Consider the following 27938-nt stretch of genomic DNA (forward strand, 5'->3'; position numbering starts at 1 on the left):
TGGGTAACGTGGTGCGTCCAGATTGGTCTCTGAATGCGTTCAGTGTCCGTACGTAATAATCTCGTAGATACACCCAATTTTATTAATAAATCATCTTCTAATTAATAACTAAAGAACTTAGAGAGATTCAGATGAATATGGAGAGAGAGAGAAATCATGATATAAGTATACTCTAAAGACCTAAGTACAAAAAAATATATATATTGAATGTGCTTTCTCACACATTCTTTATAGGGTTTGGAGTGTTAGAGGGAAATATTATACTCAATGAAAAAGTAAAAATTATTAATGCAAGAATGATAAATTATAAATTTGGCAGGTGCTTGCGTGGCTTTGTATCTTCAAAATATCTGTCTTACGGTAAATTCTCTGGCAAGTTTTAATAGACTAGTGTGTTAGGCTAGTTTTTTGAAAAGGTCACACAAGACGAGTTTATATGGGTGAGTCCTCAGAGCGTGAAGGTTAGTCTTTGAAAGCTTTTGACCTCTGGATGTGAAGGGTGAGTCCTTTGGGGACAATGATGATTGCAAGACTGGGTCGGAGGGGTTGTAGTTATTGGCCCATGAGATGTGCACTTGCTGTAGCCGGATCGGAGATGTCAATGGAGTTTGACAATTCTGTTGATGATGAGTGACCCCGAGAGGTTGATCTCTATCAAGAGATCGCAAATTTGACCAAAGCGATGAGTCGTCCCATGCACGCATATTGAAAAACTCAAAGCAAATTCTTTCGAGTGCTAAAGGGATACTCGTCTTGATAAAGTTGCTTCACAAAACAGTAAGAAAGCGGTCCCAAAATGAAGCTTTAATCTGGAGACCGGATTTTGGATCATCATGAAATTAATTTTTTTTGCTTAAAATTGTTAAAATATAAGTTTGTAGGAGGTAATTGGACCTTGAAGGCAAAGCTCTTGTTTGAGCTAGAAAACGTTAATTGAATGGATAAAAAATTAATTTTCGATCTGTGAATGACCACTGCTACAAAGTATCTCACATATTTACTGCATAGCATCGTATATACTCTTTAACTCTTAATTGAAAGTTTATTCTCATAGATTAGCTTCTGAGGGGCATTTTATATATTAAATACAATCATTCAAAATTTAAAAACCTAAGTCTATTAATTTTTATTGCCAAGAATTTGTTGAACTTATTCATTTAGCTATAACTCCAAATACATAAACAAACATTTTTTTTTAATTTTATAAATAAGATATTGAAGTTCTCACTAATTAATGACTTATTAGTATCTAACTTTGAATATTTTTCAAATCTAAAAGCTAATTATCCGAAGGTTATCTTAATTAATCCTCAAATTATGATGAACATTGTTAATACCACAGTTAATTGTGCTTTAATTTTAATTAATGTTCATAATCTAAATAACAATCAATAATCTTATGTTTCCTTAATTATCCCAATTAAATTAAACAACCTGAGCTCATATTACCTTCCAATAAAAACTATTCCTACTAACAAGAACAGATAAGCAAGCAGCAGAAAATACAGAAAGGAACGCAGGGCTTAAGGGGAAACATGGCAGGGTCTGCCACTTTCATAACAATTTTATAACAGTAAGGTCTGCAAATGTATAACATAAAGAAGAATCAAGCCTTGTTTAGTGTAAGTAAGTAGATTTGCCTGATTCACCTAATAAAGCATGTAAACGGGTCACAGTAAGTTATTTTGCCTTGCTGGATATGTTGTTTGAAAGCCAATCAAGGCCTTCATATAGGCCTTCCCCAGTGGTAGCACAAGCGCTTTGGATATACCTGTTTGGGAAAGACAACCAACCATATTAACTTCCATTAGATAATCTTCACTGGTAAATTACTCATTCTCTTGTTAAAATAAAGTTTCAAACAAGCCATTATACTAGCAAGTATTAGTTTACAATATAAATATAACTGAAGAGCATGGTAGCAGTATAGCACCAAGGAATCATATCTAGTTTCCATACTTTGGTGTTTTTGAAGATGTTGGAAGGTTTCAAACATTCACAAGGTGATCTTAGAAATATATTATGGTGTTAATTACAGTTGAATCAGTTCATCTTTATGATTTTTTGCAGTTACAGTTCAGTTTCTATGATGTTGGTATGTGAACAAGAGAGAAAAGAATGGCATTGTTGAATAAACGGAGTTAAGAGGTGAGAACTTGTATGAATAAATGTCTAATATCTGTGTATTAAGTATGGTGTTGGATAATTGAGATGATCAACTGAAGTTTGTCAAGAGTTCAGAATTTAGAATTAGAGGCGAAAATATATGATAAAATATATTTTAGATTTAAAATAAAAAAAATGTTCTGTAAGATAATACAAAAAAAAATTCAGAAGACAATCGACGAATATTAGCACCTACGAGCTACTGTAGGAGATTACTCATTCACACGATAGCCACTTATAGATGGCAATGAGCAAAATACAAGACTATAGCAAATGTAGGGTGTTCGTATGGTTAACAACAATTAAGTTGTCATCAAATGCATTAATCTGCTCGGAAGTATCGATAGTGGATATGAAGCGAATGCAACAACACCTTGCCAATCAACTTCGGGGTGTAAGGGGGTAAGTACAATCACTAAACAACATACACAAAAGATGTGCAATAGATATGCCACTATATTCCACTATGCAGTCAACATCAGTATACAATCAAGTGGCGATGAAGACGAGCATGTCTTTTGCCCCAAGAATTTAGAATGAGAGAAAAAATTGTATGACAAAATATAAAATGCTTAATAAATTCAAATGTGAATATGATACCAGCGGCGTTGTCGAAGGGCATGTAACCCTAGCTTATCAGTAATTTCAGAAATACTCATTGCATTTGGAAGGTCTTGTTTGTTGGCAAATACTAGTAGAGTTGCGCCATGTAATTCATCCTGAATGCAGAAAATGTCCTGTAAGCTGCAACTCGACGTGCTAAGAAGGAAACATCAATACAATTTAAAATTTTTGATACATATCATAATTGTTTGTGTGGAAAACAGCATTATCATTTCTATTTAGCATATCCATCAAAGTGTCAGACCGCGAAATGAAGTTCCTGGCACTGAAGACAACTATGTCAACTGAAATGAATACCATTCTTGGCATCTAAGTCAAGAAGGGACCACTTAGCTGAACTCTCCATTCTATGCATCTTAAGAAGTTGAAAATGTAAAAAACATGGTAAATAAAAGTGATCACGTGAAATTACTCTTCTTTTTGCTTTTATCAACATTGCTTTGAATTAGTAGTAACTAGCATCCATATGACCTTCCTAACGGCTATTAATCAACGACATATGCGTTATTAATTGAAGCAACGCTATTATGAAAAGTTTTCACAATTAGTTGGATGAAAATTTAGACTAGGTAACCTCACTCAGCATTCGATGCAGCTCATCTCTAGCTTCCAAAATTCTTTCTTTATCATTGCTGTCAACAACAAATATAAGTCCTTGGGTATTCTGAAAGTAATGTCTCCACAAAGGTCGAATCTGCACCACAAACATGATTTAAAAATAATGAAAAAGATTGAGCTCTAGTCTTTCAACTACATTTCTTATATGAAGTAAGTAAAAGTGAATCAAATTACATGCACGCAACAGAAATTCTAATAAAAAGAAAAAAAGCATCCAAAACTAGTATTTTCGGATAAGTTACCTTCCATAACAAGACACATTATACTGAAAGAATGTCGATATTAAATCGGTATCAGTAAAGAATATTTTTTAAGGTTTAGGTCAGCAGCTGTAGTTACAGAATAGAGGTCTAGAATTTCAGTTATGCCAGTTCTATAATTTAGGCATAAGTTTTCTTTCATCAAATTTTCTTCCTAGGCAGCATTTTAATATTTAGTATAAATATCAGATGTTGGAACTAGACTCTTTAAGGTACTTCACAAATATATAGTTAAGCAATAGATTATTTTTGGCTCTTTGCAAATCATTTAAGGAGGTACTGAAGATACTGCAATAAAATTACATGTACATTTGTAGGGTAAGTGAGAAACTTTGAATGAAAAAAGAAAAGGATGGCCTTCATATGAGATGAATTTAAGTCTTCTTATTTTCTTTTCTTAAGTGTCATTTTGTGCCATTCAATGGCCACATCAAGTAATAAGGTTTTAAATTTGACTAGAGATAAAAAATGGAAAATTTTAGCTCAGATTGAAATAATAAGCTAGGCTTGACTCAAATTGAACTTCTGGGCTTGGATTAAAAGGAATAATAATTTAATAATTGAAAAAAATATAAAATATCACAAAATAATAGTGAACGATCAGAAAATTTCAGCAACTGTGAAATTCATGATAGAAATAATAATAATAATATTGGATGCTAGAAAAAAATCAGTCACTGTTAATGTAAAATTAGCAAATGCTTTTTTTATTTTAAATAATAATTTAATGATTGAAATTTTCTAAAATACCACAAGAAAAATAGTGAACGAGCATAAAATTTCAGCAACTGTGAAATTCATGATACTAAGACAACAACAACATCAAGCCTTCATCTCACTATATGGGATTGGTTATGAAAAGAAAATTTTATATCTAAAATACTCAATAAAATTTCAGCCATGCATGAAAACCAGTGACCAAACAAAATAAAGTAAGAATAATATTAGAAATCACCCAAAAGAACTAAGCCTTGCCAGTACAAGGAGACTCACCCAAAAAGTAAATTTTAAACCCTGTGAAACACTTAAAACAATACACATTCAACCATCACACACGAGTAGAAGAAAACTAAAATTCTTTTTACATTTCTCCATGTTCTATAATTTTGGGAGCATCGAAATTCCTATTTAGATAGCCCACAAAATAAGAAATCTCATAATTTGTTAAAATTTAGTCAAATCCAACATGTTTCACTTCATCTGATCATCAAACATGGAGAATTTAAAGAAAACTAGAATTCTTATTATAATACTCAACGTTCTATAATTTTTACAAGCCTCATGGCCCTACTAATAATAGCCTACAAAAAAATCCAAAATAATAAACTTCTCAAATTTTGTTAAGATCAAGTAAATTACTACTTTTCAATACATCTTTTATGAATTCCAACAGCATCAAATCTCCCATAGAAAACCTAAATCTTGATTGTACAGTTCAATTCTCAAATTACTTAGAGACATGCAAAAACATGGTATCAGCTTTCACGAATTAAGTAATTAATGTATGAGCATAACAATGTGTGTTTTGCAAGATAATCCCTAAATCATAACAAATAAGTTTGTCATCTAATGACAAAAGAAACTTGTTAAATCAGCCATCACTAATGCACAATCCCTCCATATAGCTCAATTTATAGAATAAGATGAGCAAATACATCTGATAAGGTGCTGGATGTGAATTCACAAAGCAGGGATGGAAAGAGAAAATCCATGATTTGGCAGCAGGTTTCAGAAACCAAGTCAAATAAAAAACATTGAAGTTTGAAATACTACCAGGGCTTTCCAAATATTTCAATTCATAAGTATTTAACTTTAATGCCCTGCATAGCTTTATATAGTCACATATTTCTTGCAATTAGATTCTAAAAGATCCTTGTAGGAAGCCCTTGAGATGGCAAAATTTTAAAAAGGATGAGCTTTTACGTAGGATTTAGGAGAAGGAATGCAATCTAAATAAAATTTAAAAATGATAAAAAATGCAAAGCAATAGTGCGTTTTTCACAAAACCTGAATCAGAACTTCGTTTTCACGAAAAATGCAAAGATTAATTGCGTTTTTAATAGAAAATGTGATCTAGATATGTGTTTTCTACTTAAAACCCTTTCAGCTTTTATATTTTGTTGTTTTATATTATTATAAAGCATATTAGATATTAAATAAATTTAACCAAAAAAATTAATATTAGATATATTATTAAATAAATTTAATATCAGATGTTATTAAATATATCAAATGTGATATTACAAAAAACAACAACATCAGCTTATCCCAACACATCAAATGTGATATTATAAATTTATAATCATATATTTGCGCTGCCGGAAACCCGTGGGCGCTGCTATGGCCCCTTAATGAACGCGACCTGATCGGGGAGGTCGACCTCGCCAGAGGGGAACGCCCTTGACCCCTGGCAGAACGGTATATTGTCTGTTTACATGTTGTCTTATTATTGGATATGTTTGATTTATTCATATTAATTTAACTTGAATGTATTCATATGTTATGATTGGTTATTGTTAACTCTGAAAAGCATGTATTTATTAGCAGAATGCTCTGTTTGACTAGGGGGAGTGGATAGGTGAATTTCAAAGAGCATATGTGAAAATTGTAGCGTTAGTTGTTGATTATTTATAAGCTTGGTAAATAGTAGAACATTTGGAAGGAGGAGGGAATGTGTATTTAAATGCAAGTATGTGGTGGCACCTACAAAGGGATTATATTCATAGGAGTTGAAGGCCATTCTACTTTAAGATTTCTAGCCATGGAAATTAAAATGTCTCATAAAAGATTACTCAAGTCGCAGTTGATTTGAATTGAAACAGACTAGTTGATGAAGCTGAATCTAGGATCAAAAGGACACTCCCTAAAGAGGTACCTTTGCCATCTACTCATGGCTCATCTCACACTTCTTCCTCATCTGTGAGAGTTGATCAAGCTTTATCATTTAGAAGTGAAGGATATGAAACAAAGAAAAGAAAAGGAGTTGTCAGTAGCCCTCTGGAGAAGGCTTTTAATTTGCAGCAGCGAGAGGAATTGGATGGTGAAATAACAATGATGTTTTTTTCAGCGGGGCTTCCTTTCAACCTTGTAAGGAATCCTCATTATAAAAATGCATTCATTTTTGAATATAGCAACAACCTTGCAGGATATGTTCCACCTGACTACAATGCATTAAGATCGAAATTATTGGAAAGGGAAAGAGCACATATTGAGACATTGCTTGAACCAATAAAAGGAGTGTGGAAACAAAAATGTGTTAGTTTGGTGTGTGATGGTTGGACAGATCCTCAAAGAAGACCCCTTATTAATTTCATGACCGTTATAGAGAATTACCCAATGTTCATTAAAGCTGTGAATTGTGAAGGAGAATACAAGGATAAACATTTCATTGCCAATTTGATTAAAGATGTGATAATCATGATTGGGCCTTCAAATATTGTGTAGGTTATCACATATAATGCACCAATGTGTAGAGCTGCAGGATTATTAGTGGAGCAAACTTATCCCCATATATTTTGAACCATGGTTTAAAATTGCGCAATATGAGGCTCGCCTTGAGGCCCGCCTTTACGCAATTCAAGTAAAAAACGCCTCGATGCTTACGCCTCGAGTTTTTTTTATGAGGCTTGCGCCTCAACTTGGTTGAGGTCCGCCTTGAAGCCCGCCTCACCTCACTAGCAACACCCTGTGTTGTGCACACTTTAAATCTTGGTCTAAAAAATATTTGTGCAGCAAAAAATATAGAGGCTAATGAAATCATTTATGTTGAATGTCATTGGATAATAGTGATTGTAGATAATGTTGTTCTGATCAGAAATTTTATTATGAACCATTCGATGAGACTTTCAATGTTTAATGATTTCTCCCACTTGAGAATGTTAGCTGTTGTTGAAATTCATTTTTCCTCTGTAATAATCATGTTGAGAAGATTCAAATAAATTAAAAATGTTCTTCAATCTATATGGTGATTAGTGAGGAGTGGTCTTGCTATCAAGAAAATGATGTTAGGAAGGCAATGTATGTTAAAGAAAATGTCTTAGATGATTTGTGATGGGATAATGTAGACTACATTTTGGCTTTCATTGATCAAATTTATGATATGTTGAGAGAGGCTGACACAGATAAAGCATGCCTACATTTGATTTATGAGATGTGGGACTTTATGTTAGCAAAAGTGAAAGAAATTATATACAAACATGAAAGAAAGTCACATGAAGAAGACTCAAATTTTTGGAGCGTTGTCTATACCATTCTTGAAGATATGTGGAGCAAAAGCAACACACATCTGCATTGTTTGGCTCATTCATCAAATTCAAGGTACATTTGTATTTATCTTTTAAATTAATTTAAATTTCTTGATAAATGAACATATAATTTTATATGCTTTATTGGGATATTTTGATTTCACTTCATATATTATATTTTTTTTTATGTTTTATATTATTCACTCATTAGTATATAAAAAATTTATCATTTATGTTTACGCAATCTTTTGATTTTGAGGCTTACGCCTCAAAACGCCTTGAGGCATACGCCTCGCCTCACAAATAAAAAACGCCTCAATACCCGAATACGCAATTTTAAACATTGTTTTGAACACCCTGTGTTGTGCACACTTTAAATCTTGTTCTAAAAATTATTTGTGCAGCAAAGAATACGGAGGCTAATGAAATCATCTATGTTGAATGTCATTGGATAATAGTGATTGCAGATAATGCTATTCTGATCAGAAATTTTATTATAAACCATTCGATGAGACTTTCAATGTTTAATGATTTCTCCCACTTGAGAATGTTAGCTGTTGTTGAAACTCATTTTTCCTCTGTAATAATCATGTTGAGAATATTCAAATAAATTAAAAATGCTCTTCAATCTATATGGTGATTAGTGAGGAGTGGTCTTGCTATCAAGAAGATGATGTTGGGAAGGCAATGTATGTTAAAGAAAATGTCTTAGATGATTTGTGATGGGATAATGTAGACTACATTTTGACTTTCATTGATCTAATTTATGATATGTTGAGAGAGGCTGACACAAATAAAGCATGCCTACATTTGATTTATGAGATGTGGAACTTTATGTTAGCAAAAGTGAAAGAAATTATATACAGACATGAAATAAAGTCACATGAAGAAGACTCAAATTTTTGGAGCGTTGTCTATACCATTCTTGAAGATATGTGAAGCAAAAGCAACACACCTCTGCATTGTTTGGCTCATTCATTAAATTCAAAGTACATTTGTATTTATCTGTTAAATTAATTTAAATTTCTTGATAAATGAACATATAATTTTATATGCTTTGTATTATTTGAATGACTTCAAGAAGACCATCAACGTGTCTCACCACAAAAAGATTTAAAAGTTTCAAATATAAGAAATATATGCCTGAAAAGATATTTCCAAAATGAGGAGAGAAGAAAAAGTAATATAGAACTTGCAAAGTTCTTTGGATATTTAGAGGATTTTGGTAATCAAGAATCTTTGGTTGATAGATGGACGATGGATCCAAAAATATAGTGGTTGATTCATGGAGCTTCGGCACTGCTTCTTCAAACAATAGCAATAAAACTTCTTGGTCAAGTATCATCCTCTTCCTGTTGTGAGAGAAATTGGAGCACATACTCATTTATTCAATCAATGAAGAGGAATAAAATAACTCCACAACGTGCTGAAGATTTAGTTTATGTGCATACAAATCTTCGTCTTCTATCAAGGAAAACCCCACTTTATATGACAGGTGATAGCAAGATGTGGGATGTTGCTGGAGATGAGTTCAAATGCCTTGATGATATGGGATTATTGGAGGTTGCAAATCTTTCTCTAGATGAACCAGAGTTGGAAGCAATGATATTCAATGAAGATGATATTGAAGGCCAAAGACCAACCTCTGAATCTAATTTTATTATTCACTTTATTGAGTAGTTGGACCTTGATGATGTACAAAATGATTTTTTGCTTATATTTTTGTGGTTGTACTAGACATTTTGTACTAAACATCTTTATGTTATAAGCTAAACATGTTATCATAAAATTAATTTATTATTGCTTATCATTTTTAATATAATGTCACCTTAATTTCTATATATTATATTAAAAAATTATTATGTCGTGTCCACGCCGCACCCGTTTCCTATATTTTTAAAAAATGTCGTGTCCCGTGTCCGTGTCGTGTCGATGCATCATAGGCTAAACCTGACTTGGAATTGGATGAGCTTGAAACTATAAGGTAAGTAGAGTGGTGAAAAAATGATAGCTCAAATGAAAGAACTCAAATTCTAATTGTTTATACCTTCTTCCGAGTCAAACATATTTTACATATGTGCATCAAGCTAAAATAAAATGGTTTGATTTACCAATCTCAGAAGAAACAATAAAACGTGAAAACTTAAATACAGCACCTTATCTTGACCCCCTACATCCCACACCGTGAAGCTAACATTCTTGTAATCCACAGTCTCCACATTAAAACCTGCCCAAAAAAACAGACATGAGAGGCATGCCACCAATCATTGTGAACTATTAAGATTAGGTCAATTTAAAGAAAGTAAACGGAAAAGATGGATACTCAAATAAACAAAAATCTTAGAATCTGAACATTATCTTGTATAAAATATTGTCAAAATATAGCAAAAATCTTGGAATCTCTACATCAAAATTCTTTGAACTATAGTCAACATAAGGAAACCATATCCTATTTCTGCTGTAATAATAGGCCCCGTGTTTAAAGGATAAGATTTTACTGAATTCTTGAGAGTAATATCTGCAAGTGACTTTAGTGTAATATTACTAGTTTGCATGCTCCTAAGTTATTTTCAAAAAGCGTGTTTCCTCAAACTTAAATTGTTAGGAAACTCCATACAATGAATCACAGTACAACATATGTAACTTAATAGCATCAGTTGAGCCACAGAACACAAATTTTGCAATAAAAAAACAAGATATCATATGATATAAACTTTTCTGACAGAAAGAACAAGCATATCTGCACCAAAAACGTGGCTTCTGGAGACAAAATAAAGCAGTTAAGATTATTATTTTCTTAAACAATTTGAAAACATGTCCAAGCGGTTACAAAACATAAATCTTACAAATGCAATCTATGGTGCAAATCTCATTCATCCATTCATTTATCCAAAGAACTGGAAAACCTAGACAAGTTCATATCTTAAGTATAAAAAATAAGAGAAACACACAAATATCAAGTATTGGAACTGTCAAAGCGTCCAGAGATTCCAAAATAGTGTACAAAGAGTGGGAAGCTTGGTGGGATAAAAAACTAGAGGCGAACTATGTCAAGGATAGTCATGGGTAACAACTAAAATAGGTAAACTTTAAACACACTTGTAAAAATTAAGGTATGGCGATGAGTGTCTGCAATATATGGTGACGAGTGCGCACAAACAAATAAACTCAGGAGGAATCTTCTCTCTTTATTGCTCTGTTATTTATACCAACACTCACCCATGACACCATTAACCTTAATAATAGGATAGAAAACTAGGGATCCATGAGCCTATTCAAGGACCAGTAAAACTTATTAAAGGATCAAAATATTGTATGTTTATCTGGTTCCTAATTAGCTTGATCCTTGACTCAACACAAAATAATAAATAAAGTATGAGTTTTCAATAGATCAATATTAGATGCGCCAAAACTACTTGCATGCATGAAGTTGCATTGATGCGGACATCTGTACAAAGATTTGGCGCATTTATCACAGGAGGCATCGTAAATCGACAGCTATTATTTAAATCTTCATTTATGAGTTTTTTCTGAATTTTAGTTATTATTTAATGTATTTCATGTTTTACCCCTAGGTTAGTTTATGTGAGAGTTGTGGCCCAAGGGGCAATTTTGTATTTTAGAGTTTTCTTATGTTGTGGCCTATATATATGACCTTAAGCTATTGTAATAGGGATGGATTATTGATATTAAAAATTTGTGTTCAACACTTGTGTTCTTTTGAGAGGACGATAGTGAGATTCCTATGGGAAGGAATCAGAGTTTTCACAAGCCGCAGGATGGGTCCGGGCTCGTGACTTGAAGTCCCTTGGAGAAGGGCAAAGAATCACCCATCAGTCTTTGGAAGAGTCCAAGGCTCGTGGTTTTTGTTCCTTCTTATTGTTCCTAGTTTTCATCTTCATCTTCTACCTACGTCCACCTTCATCTTCTCCATCTCCAAATCGTCGTCTCCATTTCCACCATAAGCCACCGGCCACCTCACCAGAAAATCCTCCAAACCGCCGGCCATGGCTCCCTAGCCGCCGGCCTCATCACCACTTCTCCGTCTTCTTGAAATTTCCTAATTAGGTTGATGATTTAATTGGGATGATCAAATATTTCAAATCCTTTTGAATTTGAATTTGAAATCTTTCCTAATTGGGTTTGATCCATATTTGGAAGGTTTTAACTATCCAATTCAAAATTCAAATTTGCATTAGGAGTTAAATCCCCCCTCAATTTCCTCCCTTTAATTCAGGAATTAATCGCAGCTTTAAATCTGAAATTTAATTTCAGATTTCAGATTTAAGAATTAATTCACCTAAGTAATTGGGGCCCACTTATTTGAAATCAAACCCCTCTCCCTCCCTCTCTCCTAGGCCGGCCCCTCTTCCTCCTTCCTTTGCCAAATTAAGAGTCAATTAATGCTCCTAATTAACCCCCTCATTCACTCAAAAGCTCTTTGGAAATAATTCCAATATTTGAGAATTTTGTCCCTGGCCGAATTTTCTCTAAAGTCATATTTCCTAATTTTTGTTCCTAGATTAACTCACTGGTTTAGGAAATAAAGATTCCCCAAATCCTCAATATCCCGCTGGCCTTGCTCTCCCTCACCGCCTCACTTCTCCCACCGCCTCACTTCCCTCCTCATATCTTCTTTCCTATGCTATTACAGGAATTGATTTGGAGCCTTAAATTCTCCCCCAAGTCATTAATTCCAAAGCATACGGGTCCGAATTTTCTAAGCAACTTTTGGAAACAAAATAGTTGAATTTGCTTTCAGATTTCATTGACAAATGTCTCTTACTCCACCGCCTACCTGCTCTCTCCTAATTGCTCCAGACGGAATTTCTAGTGCAGAACCTGAGGCTTGGCATTTACCTCCAGCCTTCTCATCGCCATTAAGGCTTGACTCCTCCCTTAATTTTCTCTACATTCTATTCTACTAAAATCTGGAGATTCATCTCAGACTTTTGCAAGAAATCTGAAACTGTTTTCAGAATTTAAGAGAAGAGGTTTAGAGCTTGTATTCTCTCTCCTATCAAGAGAACCTCTATTTTCTAGAGAGAAATCTGAGGTTCTTCTCAGGTTTTGGGCAAAGAAGTCAGAATTTCCTTCAGGTTTTGGAGAAGGGATCCTCTCCCTTGCAAAGCCGTTTCCCGTTCTACATCATGCACCTAATACGCATCAGAAGTGGGATTTGTTGTGTTTTATTTCCCTTAAATCAACTTCCTGTTCTCTAAGAACTACAGTTTCAGAGACCTGTGGACTCACCTATGGTTGGGATGGTGGTGATAACCTCTCCAAGCTTGAGCTTATAGAGGATAGTTGTCTTGCCGGCCGCATCGAGACCCACCATCAGAATACGCATCTCCCTCCTTGCAAACATCATCTTGACAAGCCTAGAAAGTGCCAAGCCCATGGCTACCTGCACACAGGAACAAGATAGCAATGTCGATTTACAAGAGAACGAGAAATGATTGATTGCTGGTTTTTTTCCTATGTTTGCTATAACCTTTTTACAGGCAAAAAAGCATAGGATTCAGATGGAGAGAATAAGATGCAAAGGTCCTTTGAGCCTCCTTTATTCTTTATTCTTCTTCAATGTGGATGTCATTCTCCATCACTGGCTAGAGGCTGTTGTAAAATATAAAACTTGTGCTTTACACGCCAACCATAATTACTTCTTAGAAATCCATGCAGTTAGTTACTTATCTCTTACCCTTTCCAAATGACTAGGTATCCTATCAAAATGATTGCTCGGAGTTCTAGCCTACCACACTTTTTTTAGGTCCAAGAAGGCTATCAGCATATAAGGAGGTATTAGTAAACAATCCTTTTAAAATAAATAATCAAAATGATCCCTAAATTTTTTTAAAAGTATCCATTTGAATCTTAGACTTATCAAATATTCATTTTAGTTCCTCAACTCATTAAATCTAAACCAAATTATTCCTGCTGTCATTTCTTTAAACATAAATTGGTAGAAGGAAGCTTTTCATAAGAGCATTTCGTACATCTTAGAGTAGATCTCACTACTTAATATCAGCTGAAACTAACGAACTAACTATAAAAATTTCAAAAACACCCTCATGAAAAGCTATTCTCGGTCAACGAGAAAGTTGAATGTATGAAATAATTAGTACAAATTTGCTGAGTTGATGGACCACATTGAACGCTTGAAAAAATATAAATTAAAATGCACACAACTAAAAAGTTTAGGTGCTATGTTGGTTATTTATTCAAGCTTTTTAAATTCTACAAAATCAAATGGCTTGCAAATGGAAACCAAATTATGAAAATACAATTTTATTATTGCAACATGCTAGTTTTCCTTCGCATCAATCAATAAAAGCAAAAATAGGGCATGCATACAACAACCAGTTGACATGCTCCTCACCATCACTTGCTCCTAGGAAGCAAAGTACCACTCCTCTGGTAAAAATGGCAATTGTGCTTTGATGTTAAGGAATCCAATCAGATTGAACCCAATAGGGCCCGATTATTTTCTCAATAGATAAAGTTGGGCTAACAAGTGGTCGACAAGGACAACGATAAGTTTTCTAAAGAAAAGCTTCAACAAAGTACCCTAGGTGTTGTACAAGGAGATTAAAGATGGTCAGATAATCCTATTGCAAATATATTATGCAATTTATCCCAAAAAAAAAAGAAAAAGAAAACAAGCAGCATTATAAACTCATAAAAATTTGGAATTTTCTAACAATGTCCATCTTACAGCATGCTCAAATTAACTTGAAAATCTTTTGCATAGAATAATAGGTAAACTTCATAATATGTAGGATTTAATATGCACAATAGGGTTCGGGGGGCAAATAGGGTAATCAATGGTAGCAAGCAATATAAGATTTCTACATGAATCTTAAAGCATAACAAGTTAAATTGCCTCTAGAATAAGATTTAGCTTGAGTTCAAAATAGATCAAACCATAAAGCAAAATACAAATGAAACTCCACAATTATGTATTGATTCAAATTGAAGTCCACTCTATGAACTTCTGTTATGATCGTCTTGGTCTCCTCAACAAAAGTCTAATCTTGATCCAATCATACGAGACTCATCAAGATCTTGTCACCATTTTTTTTCAAGCCATTTAAGTTAGACGGAATTGAAGTAATTTTTTGTGTGGAGTGAGGGATAAAGTTTTATACTTTATTAAAGGTTAAAAGGGGTTCTTCCAATGACAGATTAATGGAAAGTTGGTAGACCTCTAGTGGGATAGTTTTCGAGAGAGATTGGTGGGTGAGATGGTGAAGATATGGCATTAAGGGGGAGGGGGTTATAGTTAGAGTTTCAAGGTCAGCCATTTATAAAGTTTTGAATCTAATAATAAAATTGTTTTTTTTTTTATTTATCGCCATGCATGTCATTTTTCTCGATCAATTCTTAATTGATTTTGATTTAATTGCTTCTTTCTGGACTCAATCCTTACTTGTTACTAGGATTAATTAGGAACTATAGAGAGAAGCAGATAAAAAGATGAGTGGGGAAGGATATCAACCAGAGAGATGATGTTGAGGGGAAAGTTGAAATATTAGAGAGAGAATATCAAGAAATGAGATAGAACTAAGGGGAAAAAGAGGGATTTGCGTTTACTAAACTGTTACAAGCAAATTTAAATTTTAGACTGGAGTCATAAGAAAATTTTCAAGATGATATCACATTCATTGTTGCAGCTGCCAAATCTTGCTCATAAAGTCAAATATACAATATTCAAGAGCTATAAGAAAATGTATTAAAAAGTCTAAGAATAAAAATTTGCCAAATGCATTATCGTCTTCATCTACATTTCCCAACTAGAATAAAAATGAATCATCAATCCATCAATGTAGTTTTTTGGCCTCCACGTACAGTGGTTCAACACCACCCCCCCCCCCCCAAAAAAAAAAAAAAAAAAGAAAGAAAAAAGCATCATGGTTGCTATTTACATGCTTTACTGTCTACAACAAAGAAAAGTAGAGCAGGAAAAATAATTCAACATTAAAGAAAAATTTATAACATGAAGACCTTTTGCTAAAACATTATCTATGTCGCCAAGGTCTCGGTACCCCTACTGGTCATGCAATGGTCTTCCACTCAATAATTTTGGGGTTAGACCACTTCAATGTCCAGTTGTGCCAATGAGAATTGTCTTTTCCTAGGTTAGGCTTTGATCAAACCCAGGCCCCATCAATTAAATAAATAATATATTGTCTATCATTAAAATTATTCCATAAGAAAATATTGCCATGCCTATATTACATATGTTAATTTTTCATTATTATGTTTTAGAGGACAGCATGATTTGAGTCCGAAAATCAAGCCTAAAATGGTGTCTAACCCTACCCAAGCAATATCAAGCCATTAGAGCCCTAGGGTAGCCCGGGGGAGGCAAATCAAAATTGGGCATGGTTAATGAGTGCTTAGATTTGACTCCAAAATTTTACTATTGTATCTAGATGGGTGGTTCCACAATGATGGAATTTAAGAAGCCAAAAAACCTAGAGGACAAATCAATTTATCACACTTAAGGAAAATTATATTCAAGTAATTGCGTAGGCAAATGAACTTGATATCTTTGTAGTTATGTACCAAAATATACACAAGAAATGGTTATTTAAAAAACCAAATAAAACGAAAATACAAGTAAACTGCACCATTATTACTCAAACATTAAAGCCTGTTGCTAGAGGTGCAATTGCGCATATCTAGCTATCAAGAGGATCAAGTTTGCTAATAGCAGTCCTACTGGTAATCAGCTACTATTGTCCAATGCTAGAACAAAATAACATAACATCCAATAGAACTCACTGAAGAATCAACTAAACAAGAAACTTTATTTCAAATTCGTTTCCTTCTCACCATCTTTCTTGATTCTAATCATTCTTTTAACTGTTTTATTAAAAAAAAAAACAGGCAACAAAAAAATAGCAATGCAACTCAAATATATTGCATCAAGAAACAAAATCATACTGAAAAAAACTTTCCAGAAAAACAAAGTCTCACCAAACAAATTGTAAGCCAAGCCACCCTCTTCATAATTTTCTGCAAATCTCCTTCACCTGTCTTCTCTGTATTCCATCTTCAAATCATCCATCAACAACCTTTTTTTCTCTCAATTACTTCTCAGACTCCTCACAACTTCCAGCTAGGCAAGACCAGGTCGTCAAAGCCCATAAAGAAGGCCACCAATGATCAAGGGAAAATTAAAAATTAAAAATTAAAAAAAGGAAATGTTAATTCGTTTCCTTCTATTCCAAAAGTTTATAATTCTGCCTAAGTGGCTGGTTCCACAATGATGGGATTTAAGAAGCCACCAAACCTCAAGCACAGCATTTACCACACTAGAGGAAACTTTTATTATAGTAATTGCCTGACCAAATAAATTTAAGAACTTTGTAGAATGCACCAAAATATACACAATTTTGCAACAAAAAGCCAATTAAAAAAAGAAATCAGATGAAAACATAGGTAACATGCATCCACATTTCTTAAATTTTTTAGCCTATGGTTAAATGTGCAATTGCGTGTCTGGCCTAACAAGAGGCTCAGGTTTGCCCACAGTGCTCCAGCTGCTATTCTGCCTATATGTTCAACACTAGAAAAAAAAGTACTATTAGCATCCATCAAAGCTTACGTGAGAATTAACTAAACAAGTAACTTCATTTCAAATTCATTTCGTTCTCACCTTTCTTGATTCTGATCATTCTTTTAACTTATTTTATTAGAGAAGATCAGGAAACAAAAGAATAGCACCGCACCATAAATGTGTTGCATCAAGAAACAAAGTCATCCAGCAACAGTTTTCTTAAAAAACAAAGTCACACAAAACAATTTGTAAACCAAGTCACCATCTTCATAATTTTCTACAAATTCATTATCTTGCCTTCTTTCTATTCCATCTTCACATCAGTCATCGCTACCCCTTCTTCTTTCAATTTCTTCACAGAATCCGCACTTCTAGCTTCGGTTGTCTCACGGTTTGGTCGTTGGATGTTTTGGTTTTGAGCTGAAATTTTGGGAATTAAGTGGTTCTAGCTCATAAATGTTTGGTTTCTTCTCAAGTCAGCTCTAATGAGTTTCTACTACTTTATCAGCTCATTAATGCAATTAATTAGATTCATTTCTCCTTACTTTGGCTCCTTGGTTTCCCCCTCATTGATTCTTCCCCTCATGGCTGGTTCTCTTCCCCTTCCCCTTTGTCTTCTCAATTTCTGCTGGCTGTTAATGTTCTCGTGGTCTCTCCCTCTCGGTTTCACACCCCTATCTATTTTCCAGTGAAATGCTGCTCTGTTTCCTGTGTTGGCTCTTCGGGTCCCTTGTTGGCTGGGTTTCCCGTAGTTTTCTCTCCCTGTTTTCTGTGCAGTTTTGTGTGGTGTCTTTTGGCCTTCTATTTCCCTTTATTTATTAGGTTTTAAATAAAATTTTAGGGGCTGTTTGGCTGCCCTCTTTCTCCTATAAATATGTGGTGTTTTATGTTAGAAAAGAGAATGTTATGATGGTATTTTTGGAACTGGAAACCTGAGGGATTTCCTTTCTTCTTTAGAAAAGCTTGCGAGTTTGTTCCGTGCTTCTCTTCTCCTTTAGGAAAGCTTGCGAGCTTGTCCTTTATTTGTCTAGTCTTCTAACCTCTTTCTTCTCGTCGCAAGTGCCACTCCATATGTATCCTTCTTCTCAAAGCTAATGAAAAGCAAGTTTAGATGCGTGTGTTTGTGTCAAAATTTGTAAGTCTTTTATTTTTATAAAAGTTGTAATTTGTCTATTTTGTCATATTTTGTTTAGTTTTGAGTATTTTGTGTATCTTTTTATCCTAGGAAGAGTCTTTATTTTACTCGCAAAAATTTGGGGCCCTTCCCAAATTTTTGCTTGCATCAATTTGGTATCAGAGCAAGTTGTCGTGTGGGTCTTGGTGTCATATATGTGAGAGTCATGTAAGTTTTTGTTTTGAGTCTAAATGGATAGTCCATGCAATTATCCTTCAGAAGCCTCATATCAAGATTCAAATGAGTCCTAAGGAGAATTTGACCCCGCCAAATTTACAAATGAACCAACTATTATGGATGTGAAGATTCCAATTGTAGAAGGGATTCCATCGCAAGGAAGTTCTACAAATCCCCTGCAAAACGAGTTGTATAAAATTCAATATCAAATGTTCTTGTGTTCAGAGAAATTCGAGAAGAAAAAGAAATTTCTGCAGGACCAATTCAAGCAAGAACGTGAGAAGATTTTGAAGAAATACGAGACAAAGATTCAAGAGCTTGATGCGCCTTCTTTGCCTCATCGAAAGAAATATAAAGACAACTCATCGGGAGATGAATTCTTTCAACCGGAGAAGAATTAATGTAGACAGGGGGGGTCAAAACAAAATGAATATTTTGTTCTTTGGGCTGCTTGTTGTCTCACAGTTTGGTCCTTGGCTGTTTTGGTTTTGAGCTGAAATTTTGGACAATTTTGGGAATTAAGTGGTTCTAGCTCATAAATGATTGGTTTCTTCTCAAGTAAGTTCATTAATGAGTTTCTACTTCTTTATCAGCTCATTAATGCAATTAATTTATTCATTTCCCCTTACTTTGGCTCCTTGGTTTCCCCCTCCTTGGTTCTTCCCCCCCCCTGCCTGGTTCTCTTCCCCTTTCCCTTTGTCTTCTTAGTTTCTGCTGGCTGTTGATGTTCCCGTGGTCTCTCATTCTCGGTTTCACCCCCCTGGCTGTTTTCCCGCGAAATGCTGCCCTGTTTCCTATGCTGGCTCTTCGGGTCCCTTGCTAGCTAGGTTTCCCGTGGTTTTCTCTCCCTGTTTTCTGTGCAGTTTTTGGGGGCTGCTGTGGTGTCTTTTGGCCTTCTATTTCCACTTATTTATTAGGTTTTAAATAAGATTTTAGGGGCTGTTTGGCTTCACTCTTTCTCCTATAAATATGTGGTGTTTTATGTTAGAAAAGAGAATGTTATGATGGTATTTTTGGAACTGGAAACCTGAGGGATTTCCTTTCTTCTTTAGAAAAGCTTGCGAGTTTGTTCCGTGCTTCTCTTCTCCTTTAGGAAAGCTTGCGAGCTTGTCCTTTATTTGTCTAGTCTTCTAACCTCTTTCTTCTCGTCGCAAGTGCCACTCCATATGTATCCTTCTTCTCAAAGCTAATGAAAAGCAAGTTTAGATGCGTGTGTTTGTGTCAAAATTTGTAAGTCTTTTATTTTTATAAAAGTTGTAATTTGTCTATTTTGTCATATTTTGTTTAGTTTTGAGTATTTTGTATCTTTTTATCCTAGGAAGAGTCTTTATTTTGATCGCAAAAATTTGGGACTTTTCCCAAATTTTTGCTTGCATCACTTTCACCATAAAGAAAGTACTTCCTTGCTAAGAACTGATTCTATATAGTTCAGGGAACTGCTACTACAAAATGATGATGAAATCAAGAGAAAATTGTCCGGTATTCATTCTTTCATACACCCCCACCATTCTCCATTCTTCAATTTCTGCAAGTACAAGCAAAATGGCATTAGGAGGCTATTACTATAGGATGTATAGGAATTTCCCTAATATCGCCTTCTCCTGCACAAGCAGCTTCTCTTGCACCTTTTATGATAGTGTAACACACACGGACATTATTATGTTGAGACTAACATGACTATGGGAGTCCATGACTACTATTTTCTGTGTCCTTGGGTTGCAGTGGCTTTGTTAAGGATTTATTTGCATATTTTTACAACCGCTTAGTTAGTTAAATTTTTTTTTTTTTCTTTTATTTTGCTTGTTTTATTTTCTGTTTTCTTATATCTTTTAAATAGCCTAAAATGTACACTGATAAACCTTATTCTAATGAATTTAAGAAAAAATAAAAATAAAAATAAACCTTATTCTGACGATAAAGCAAACCATGAAAACAAAATAGCCCTTATAAAGGAAATGGCAGCACATGAACCCATAAAATTTGACTTGATGATAACTAGGAGAAAAATATGGAACAAAATAGATACTAAAACTATGACCTACAATTGATAACTAGAAGTTCTTGCAAATCATATTCATACTCACGACCAAGTTGTAAACCCTTCATCATCTCTTGTGTTGTCGGAGTTTATTACCTTCCTCACTGAGGGTCTAACACTCTTTCGTGTTCAAGAGCCCAGTCATGGCCTGCTCAAGATTGTTTATGACTCAAACATGACTTGCATATGGATAAGTTCAATTCATAAGTGGATTAACCAGTAATTTATTGAAATTTAGTTAGCTTGAATCATTAACAAAAATGATAACTTCTCATGCATACATTTTCAATGCTGTTACACAAAAATATAACTAATGTATAATTGTTACTTCTTTGACACAAAAAGGATAAATGAATGTTGAGCAAGAGACTAGTCAATTCATGTAAAACATTGATGGAAATAGATGGATTATGACTTGATTGAAGGAACTTTATTAGCCTCTACCTAAACATTTATTTCCATTTTGATACTATTTGTCTGCTGTTTAATATAACAATTTTTATCATAAGTTCCTCTTTTCTTGGTAAAACAAAAGAATTAGACAGATTTGTAACTCACAAGGTCTAAGGTCATAATGCAGCATCTCACGCAATGATTAAATTGAAGATTTACTTTTAGACATGAATTGGAACTCATAGGAAGAAAACCATAAGTACTACTAAGAAGAGCAAGAAGCCATGAAATGGCTTCCAAGAATGACCTGAAAACCATAGTTAAATTTTTTATGGTAGAAAAAGCTATGTGATATCCATAAACAACTAGAACTTTCACTTAAGGATAAGCAAACATATGAACATGACAAATTTAAAAAGATGTGTTATGCTCCAAGGATCAATTCTAGACCAAGTAAAGCTTTGGCTTCAACTACCAAGTCACTACTGTAACAAGCATTCAAGAAAGTTCCCCATCCACAGAAGTATATGATTTCAGCATCGTCATGAAGCCCCATCAATATCAGCAAAATATGCAGAGCTTCAAGTTGTTTGAATGATGGAGACGTCTGCCTTTAAATATTATCCTCTCCTTTAATAGCAGTGTATCCTTCCCATGCATTCCTATACAGAATGTTAACCATTGTCAAAGCCAGAATAAAAGGCTAACGCTTTTTAATCACAAGAGGCCATGATCAAGGAGGGTTATTGAAGTCAAAGTTGACCTTAAGTTGATAATGTAAGTATTATAATTTAAGTTCTAATGGGTTTGTTTGTTTGCATGTGTTAGGGTGTATTATATTGCTTTTTGCATGCATTTGACTTTTTTTTGTTTGGTTTAAAGCAAATGGATAAAATTTTAAGCATAAAGAATATCCCAAAACTCTTATGTTCCTTGCATTTAAAAATCGGCAAAGTTAGCTGATTCAAAATGCATGCAAATCATTTATGTATCACTCAAGCCTGATCCAATCACCCTCTCCATTCTTCATCACCGGCAACCTACCCCGACCTCCTCCCATCATTGGAAACATCCCTCTTAATTTCACTTCATCTTCCCCTCCCATCACACTCCACCATCGCCATAGTTGGAGACCTTCCCTGACCCCCTCCAATCATTGGCTATACCTTCCTCTCCATCTCAAGCATTTATTTTGCATTCACAACCAAATTAAAAAAAAAATTGCTATATCTTTTAAAGAACTAACTAAAAAATACATTCATTCTTAAGTTGCATGTATTTAATTACTCTGTATTCTTAAAATGCATGCATCCTATAAACATGCAACCAACCAAAACCTAACCTAAATTCAAAATCACGTAACATATAAAGTAAATACCTAAGTTGATGTTAACACTCCTCAAACTTATAAATTCTTATAGGCTTAAATGTTTTGGAAATCAAGAGCATAAAATAAGCAAAAGATAATAGGAACTTCAAGTTTTGTTGAATGATCAAGAAGTTGCCTTCAAAATACTCTACTTCTATGATATGATATCTCTTCCATGCATGTCTACACATAATGTTAAGGATGAAGGCTCAACTAAAAGGTTAGCATTTTTTTAAATTACAACAACATCAAGCCTTTATCCCACTATGCGGAGTCGGCTACATGAATCCTTTTTCTCCATTGTGACCTATTAAGAGTTAAATTCTCATTTAAATCTAATAAAGAAATGTTGTTTTTAATATTTTCTAAACAAGTCTTTTTAGGTCTACCTCTATCTTCTTTAACATAAGTCAAATCTAATACATCTACTTTCCTAACCGGGTCATCCGAAAGCCACCATTTTATGTGATCAAACCATCTAAGACGACTCTCTCTAATCTTATCTTTTCACGTATATACACATTTTGTATCATATCTCTAAGAGTAAACCCACTCATCCACCTGAGCATCTTCATCTCTGCAACACTTAATTATGCTTCTATTTTAATGGCCAACATTCTGCACCATAAAACATTGCAAGTCTAACCACCATCTCATAGATTTTTCCCTTATGTTTGAGGGGTACTTTTATATCACACAACAAGCCTAATGCATTACTCCACTTCAAACCATCCAACATGAATTCTACTAATAATATCCACATTTATTTCACCATCACTCTGAACAATAAAACCAAGATATCAAAAACTTATACTCTTATTAATGGCTTGATCACCCAAAGTCACAATCCCTGACTAGATCTATTATTACTAAAATTACACTCCATATATTCAATTTTAGATCTACTCAAACAAAAGCCTTTAGACTCTAAGGTTAACTTCCATAATTCAAGTTTACCTACAACTCCATCTTTAGTCTTATCCACAAGTAGAATTAAGATATTGAAATCAAGTTTAAATTAAAATTAATAATGCTCTTCACAGCCTCTACATGACCGGTTGCATCATAGCAGTAGCAGTAGCAACGATCACCTCATTACCAACTATTTAGGGTAGGCATATTAAGTTCTTCTTCACCATTCATCCTAGCTATCAGAAAGTTTGCTGGAGTAGTAGTATTCACCAAATTAAATAATACGACCCGTTGTATCATTTTATATGATTGCACAATATCATCTATTTGGTCTATGATTATAATAATATAACATGTACTCCATCTCCATCACACAAAGATATTGAATCCACATAACATCCAAATCTGTGTTATCTACCTCAGCAAACAGTCTAAAGATCTTCACTATCTTACTCTTCCTTAAATTTTCAGCTTGGGAATTTTAGGACAACAATCTTATGTCATTTCTTTTGCATCCTAAGGACTACTAAATGGGATAAAATAAAAAAAAATCATTTACAGGCCTACCATGCAAAATAAGAACATGTATTCTAAACTTGCAGTAGAAAGAAGCCCACTTTATCCATACAAACTCTCAAATAATCTCATGTTGAATAGATTGTTTAAATGATAAAAAGATTCTAATTACAAAGGTTATATATGATGCATAAGAGATGAACATCAAAATTGAGATCAGCCTAAGCAACGGCAAAAGAAATATGAGACAATTCGAATGAAACATCAGAACTGCCATTTACATTGCATTGAGCAAAAATAACAGGGAAAAAACCCTTACTTTAACCTTCAAAAATCGACTAGACCTATAATACATACCACATAAGTTAGTGATTCAACGATGTTTGCTAGCATGCTGCATCTGTATCAACTGATTAAGTGACACAACATCCCATCCATCTAGTCCTTGTGCATATAACACTTCCTTCACAGAGTCTATGCAGATGCTTATATTGCCAAAACCATACACTGGAAGGCCATTATGTGATCTGCCAACTTTAGGAACAAAAATCAAACCTTGCTCTACTGCATAATCCTCCACAATCTCTTTCAAGCTCATTTCAGGATCCGCTCCACCGCCATCCCTTGGAAACCCATTGGCAGAAGCTGAAGAAGTATGCAGATGAACTGAGTATCCTGCTGTATGTTGAACTTCAAACTGCCTCCTCTCGGTAACTCGTAAGTAACTTGCATTCTCTCGAGCTCCAGGTTGAACCAGCTCCATACCTTCCGAAGCTTGGTTCATCATAGACAAACCAGAATTAAATAGCAATCTGATCCGCTCATTGGCAAGCAATTCCGGTGGAAAAAGACCCTTCCAACCCATATACCATTGCATTACCTCATTGAAATCAGGATTTGAACACAACCAATGGAACAGAACCTGCTGCCACTTGCTGAAAAAGCCAACTTCTAACATATTAACTACATGTTGGATTGGTATAACAGAAGCCCAAGTCATAACCCAGTTGAACTGATCCAGTGTCTGGTTAGCTGGATTAATCTGAAATTCCTGCAACGCACTCATCAGCTTTGGAACTATGAAGCGCACAATAAGATTTTCCCAACTGGCTGCATCAAAAACATCCTTCCAAGGAGAAAGGATAGCATAAGCAGAAGCATCACTAGCATGCCAAGCATGAAGAACGTTACCCAACTTGAACCGAATTTTATGATATAAATCCTCTAATCTCTGACCAAGTAGAGGCAGCCATGGATGTATCCAAACATGAATAGGCACTGTCTCTCTACGAGGGTCCCAGGAATCCACAGCAGTGGAGAGTTTTGGCATTATCACATGCTCTAAGATGGATTGTAGAATGATTGGAGGAAGCAACTTCTCCCATGACTCCACAAACCGTAGCATGGGCTCTGGATCCCTTGCCTGCCAACTATTTGTCCCTGATATCCTGACTGCTGGCAGGATTACCTCACCTACCAGATGGGCATACGGTGAAGTGTTGACTACATCATCTGAATAATCAAAAGGCTGATCACCCTGCAGAAGATCCCTCCATGAAGACATAACTGTCAGTCCATGCAACGGATTCTGTAGTGGCTCCCACCCCTGGAAGACTCGGATAAGCTGTGGGATGGCAAAAGAACAAGCAATGCAAGAAATATTGAATAACTTATAATCCTCTGCAAATCTCTCTTTCAAATCACTGAATGTCCTCAAAAGTGATTCCAGTGTCAAGATACCCGACAGACTATCCTCCTCAACCTGTTTCACCATCTTTGCTATTGTCTCCATTGCCTCCAGCTGCCGCTTCTGCCTGGCAGCTTCCTTCTGCAACTTTTCTTTCTCCTTCTGCAAGCTCACCACATTTTCTCTCTCCCTTCTCAACTGATTGTCAATCTTAAGAATATCAGACTCCGCCATATCCACAATCAGCCTAACATTGTGCTGGAGTTCAGGCATAGGCACCTGATTCTCCTTCGCCTCTACCTCAGCATTCAAATTTTCAAGATTGGAAAGTACTCTAGCCTGTGGTCCTCTCATGTCCAGAATCTTCTGCTGAAAAACATCAAGCCCCTGCTCCTGTTTCTTTGCAAGCAGCTCATCAGCTGTCATAAACTCTACTTTCTTTTTTCCTTGTTTCTGCTTCAACCACCTCTTTTCCTTAGGCCTGCTGGTAGTCACGGTTGGTGTGGCCTTCCCCTCATTAACAGCCTCATCTAAAGCTGGCAACTTTGCCTCCTCGTAGTCATTAAAACCCATGCCCATGCCCTTGGGTCGCAACTTTGCTTCAATGGGAACGGTGATGCCTTGCTCAGATTTCCCCAATCCAGTACCCACTTTGTAACCCATTTTCTCCATAAGCTTCAAGCCAATTCCTCTCGTATGGCTCTCGAACTTTCCCAACTCTTTAGACGAACCCGTCTCTCTTCTCCCAATTGATTTCTTCTCAGACCTCAATTTCTCCCTCTCCATCTCTTCCCTCTCCCTTTCTCTCCTCTGCGCTGCCTCCTTGATCTTCCTGCCAAAAGCTGTCGGGAGAAAGTTCTCATCTTCATCGCCCTCTCCGGTCTTATCAGGATCGACCCGGAATCCCAACCCGAACCCGAGGCCCGCACTGGGATTATGATTTTCAGAAGCAGTGCTCTCCTCAGCGTTGCGCTCCACCTCCTGATTGGGCATGACAGTACCTGTGGAGATGAACTGAACGGGCTTGGATAGGTCGGGTTTTCTGATGAGGCCGCGTTTGCTCCGCTTCCTGGAGACGCGGCCGTCAGAGTCGGAGTCGGACGAAGCGGCGGCGAAGGAGCCATAGATGGTATCCTCCTTGGTCTGAGTCCTCTTCTCCCTCTTAGACCGGTAGTAGTACTCGTCACCAATCCAGCGGCCACCATCATAGTCGTTTTCCATATCGAAACGCTCCATTTCCTGGTCCTCATCCATGATTGCCGTCGACCTTCCCCACCTCTAGGGTTTCTCCTAAGCGGGCGGGTATAGGTTGTGTATGAGATCGCTGCTCGGAGGGCAGCCCGCGATCCCTGTATTCTTTCGGAGGAGAAACGGCGGCTGAGTGTCCGGAGGAGAGAAGGCGGCGGAGGCAGTTTTCGGTGAAGAGGAGGCGCCACAAGCGAAAATAACCCGCGACCTGCGTTCTTCTGATTCAGCGATAGCTGGCCTCACTGAACCAAGGGAATTTCATGTGCATCGTTCAAAATCTTACGTATTAATAAAATTAATGTTTAAATGCTTTTATTTTTAAGGGAATTATATGCATAACATATATATATTTATTTATTTATAAATTTAACATTTATATTATTTTTAATTATTAAATCATTATTTGCATGTATCAAATTCAAATTGATAAAAATTTTAAGGTACAAATTCTCTTGATCAAATTATAGAGCATTCAATATTTTATTTTATGATTTTTTTTTTTCATGAGCATTATAGGTATAAAAATGTGTGGCTGTTTATTTGACTTGTCTTCTTAAAACTAACATATATTTATATAAGTGAATTTTCTTGACCAAAATATGTCATTTTGTAAACAATTTTCACAAATGTGTTTTATAGGATAACTAATTCAATTATCTTTAGAAGCTTTCATGACCACCTTATGTTGTCTCACTAATCAATTGTGTCATCTATATCGTAGGGAGGATGAACTAAATCATCTTTACTAGCTTTTAATAACCTTCTTACATGTCCGTGTTCATCAACTTTAAGCCATACCATCTCCACAATCAATGGAGCACCTATCTAACCAACTTTAAGTGGGTTTCGTGAGCTTTCTACACAACCTCACCTAATATCGTTTAGTCATATAATTTTTCACTCTATATGAGTCAAAATCAAACCATTTTTAGGATCCTTCATTAACT

General features: G+C 35.2%; 2 protein-coding genes across 4 annotated transcripts; both read right to left on the bottom strand.

The window, feature by feature from the left end:
* Positions 1-1523: 1523 nt before the first annotated feature.
* LOC110111689 (ADP-ribosylation factor 1-like) lies at positions 1524-13395 on the bottom strand. The gene is made up of 5 exons (XM_020843675.2): positions 13166-13395; positions 10069-10139; positions 3365-3484; positions 2767-2885; positions 1524-1771 (listed from the first exon to the last, which is right to left on the bottom strand). Exons 1-5 carry the CDS (start codon positions 13311-13313, stop codon positions 1681-1683), a joined length of 549 nt encoding a protein of 182 aa, XP_020699334.1. The 5' UTR covers positions 13314-13395; the 3' UTR covers positions 1524-1680.
* Positions 3415-27255, bottom strand: LOC110111688 (septin and tuftelin-interacting protein 1 homolog 1). 3 transcript variants are annotated; one of them, XR_003702756.1, is made up of 4 exons: positions 24414-27255; positions 16895-17036; positions 10069-10139; positions 3415-3484 (listed from the first exon to the last, which is right to left on the bottom strand). XR_003702756.1 is itself a non-coding variant. In XM_020843674.2 (2 exons), exon 1 carries the CDS (start codon positions 26995-26997, stop codon positions 24430-24432), a length of 2568 nt encoding a protein of 855 aa, XP_020699333.1. In that variant the 5' UTR covers positions 26998-27255; the 3' UTR covers positions 21563-21921; positions 24414-24429. The 3 variants fall into 3 exon arrangements, 1 of the variants encoding a protein (XP_020699333.1); XR_002304907.2 differs by lacking the exon at positions 16895-17036 and having other exon boundaries at positions 3416-3484; XM_020843674.2 differs by lacking the exons at positions 3415-3484; positions 10069-10139; positions 16895-17036 and adding an exon at positions 21563-21921.
* Between the last annotated feature and the right edge of the window lie 683 nt (positions 27256-27938).

The sequence above is a fragment of the Dendrobium catenatum genome, unplaced genomic scaffold (genome assembly GCF_001605985.2).
Source record: "Dendrobium catenatum unplaced genomic scaffold, ASM160598v2 fragScaff_scaffold_1446, whole genome shotgun sequence".
Lineage (NCBI taxonomy): Eukaryota > Viridiplantae > Streptophyta > Magnoliopsida > Asparagales > Orchidaceae > Dendrobium > Dendrobium catenatum.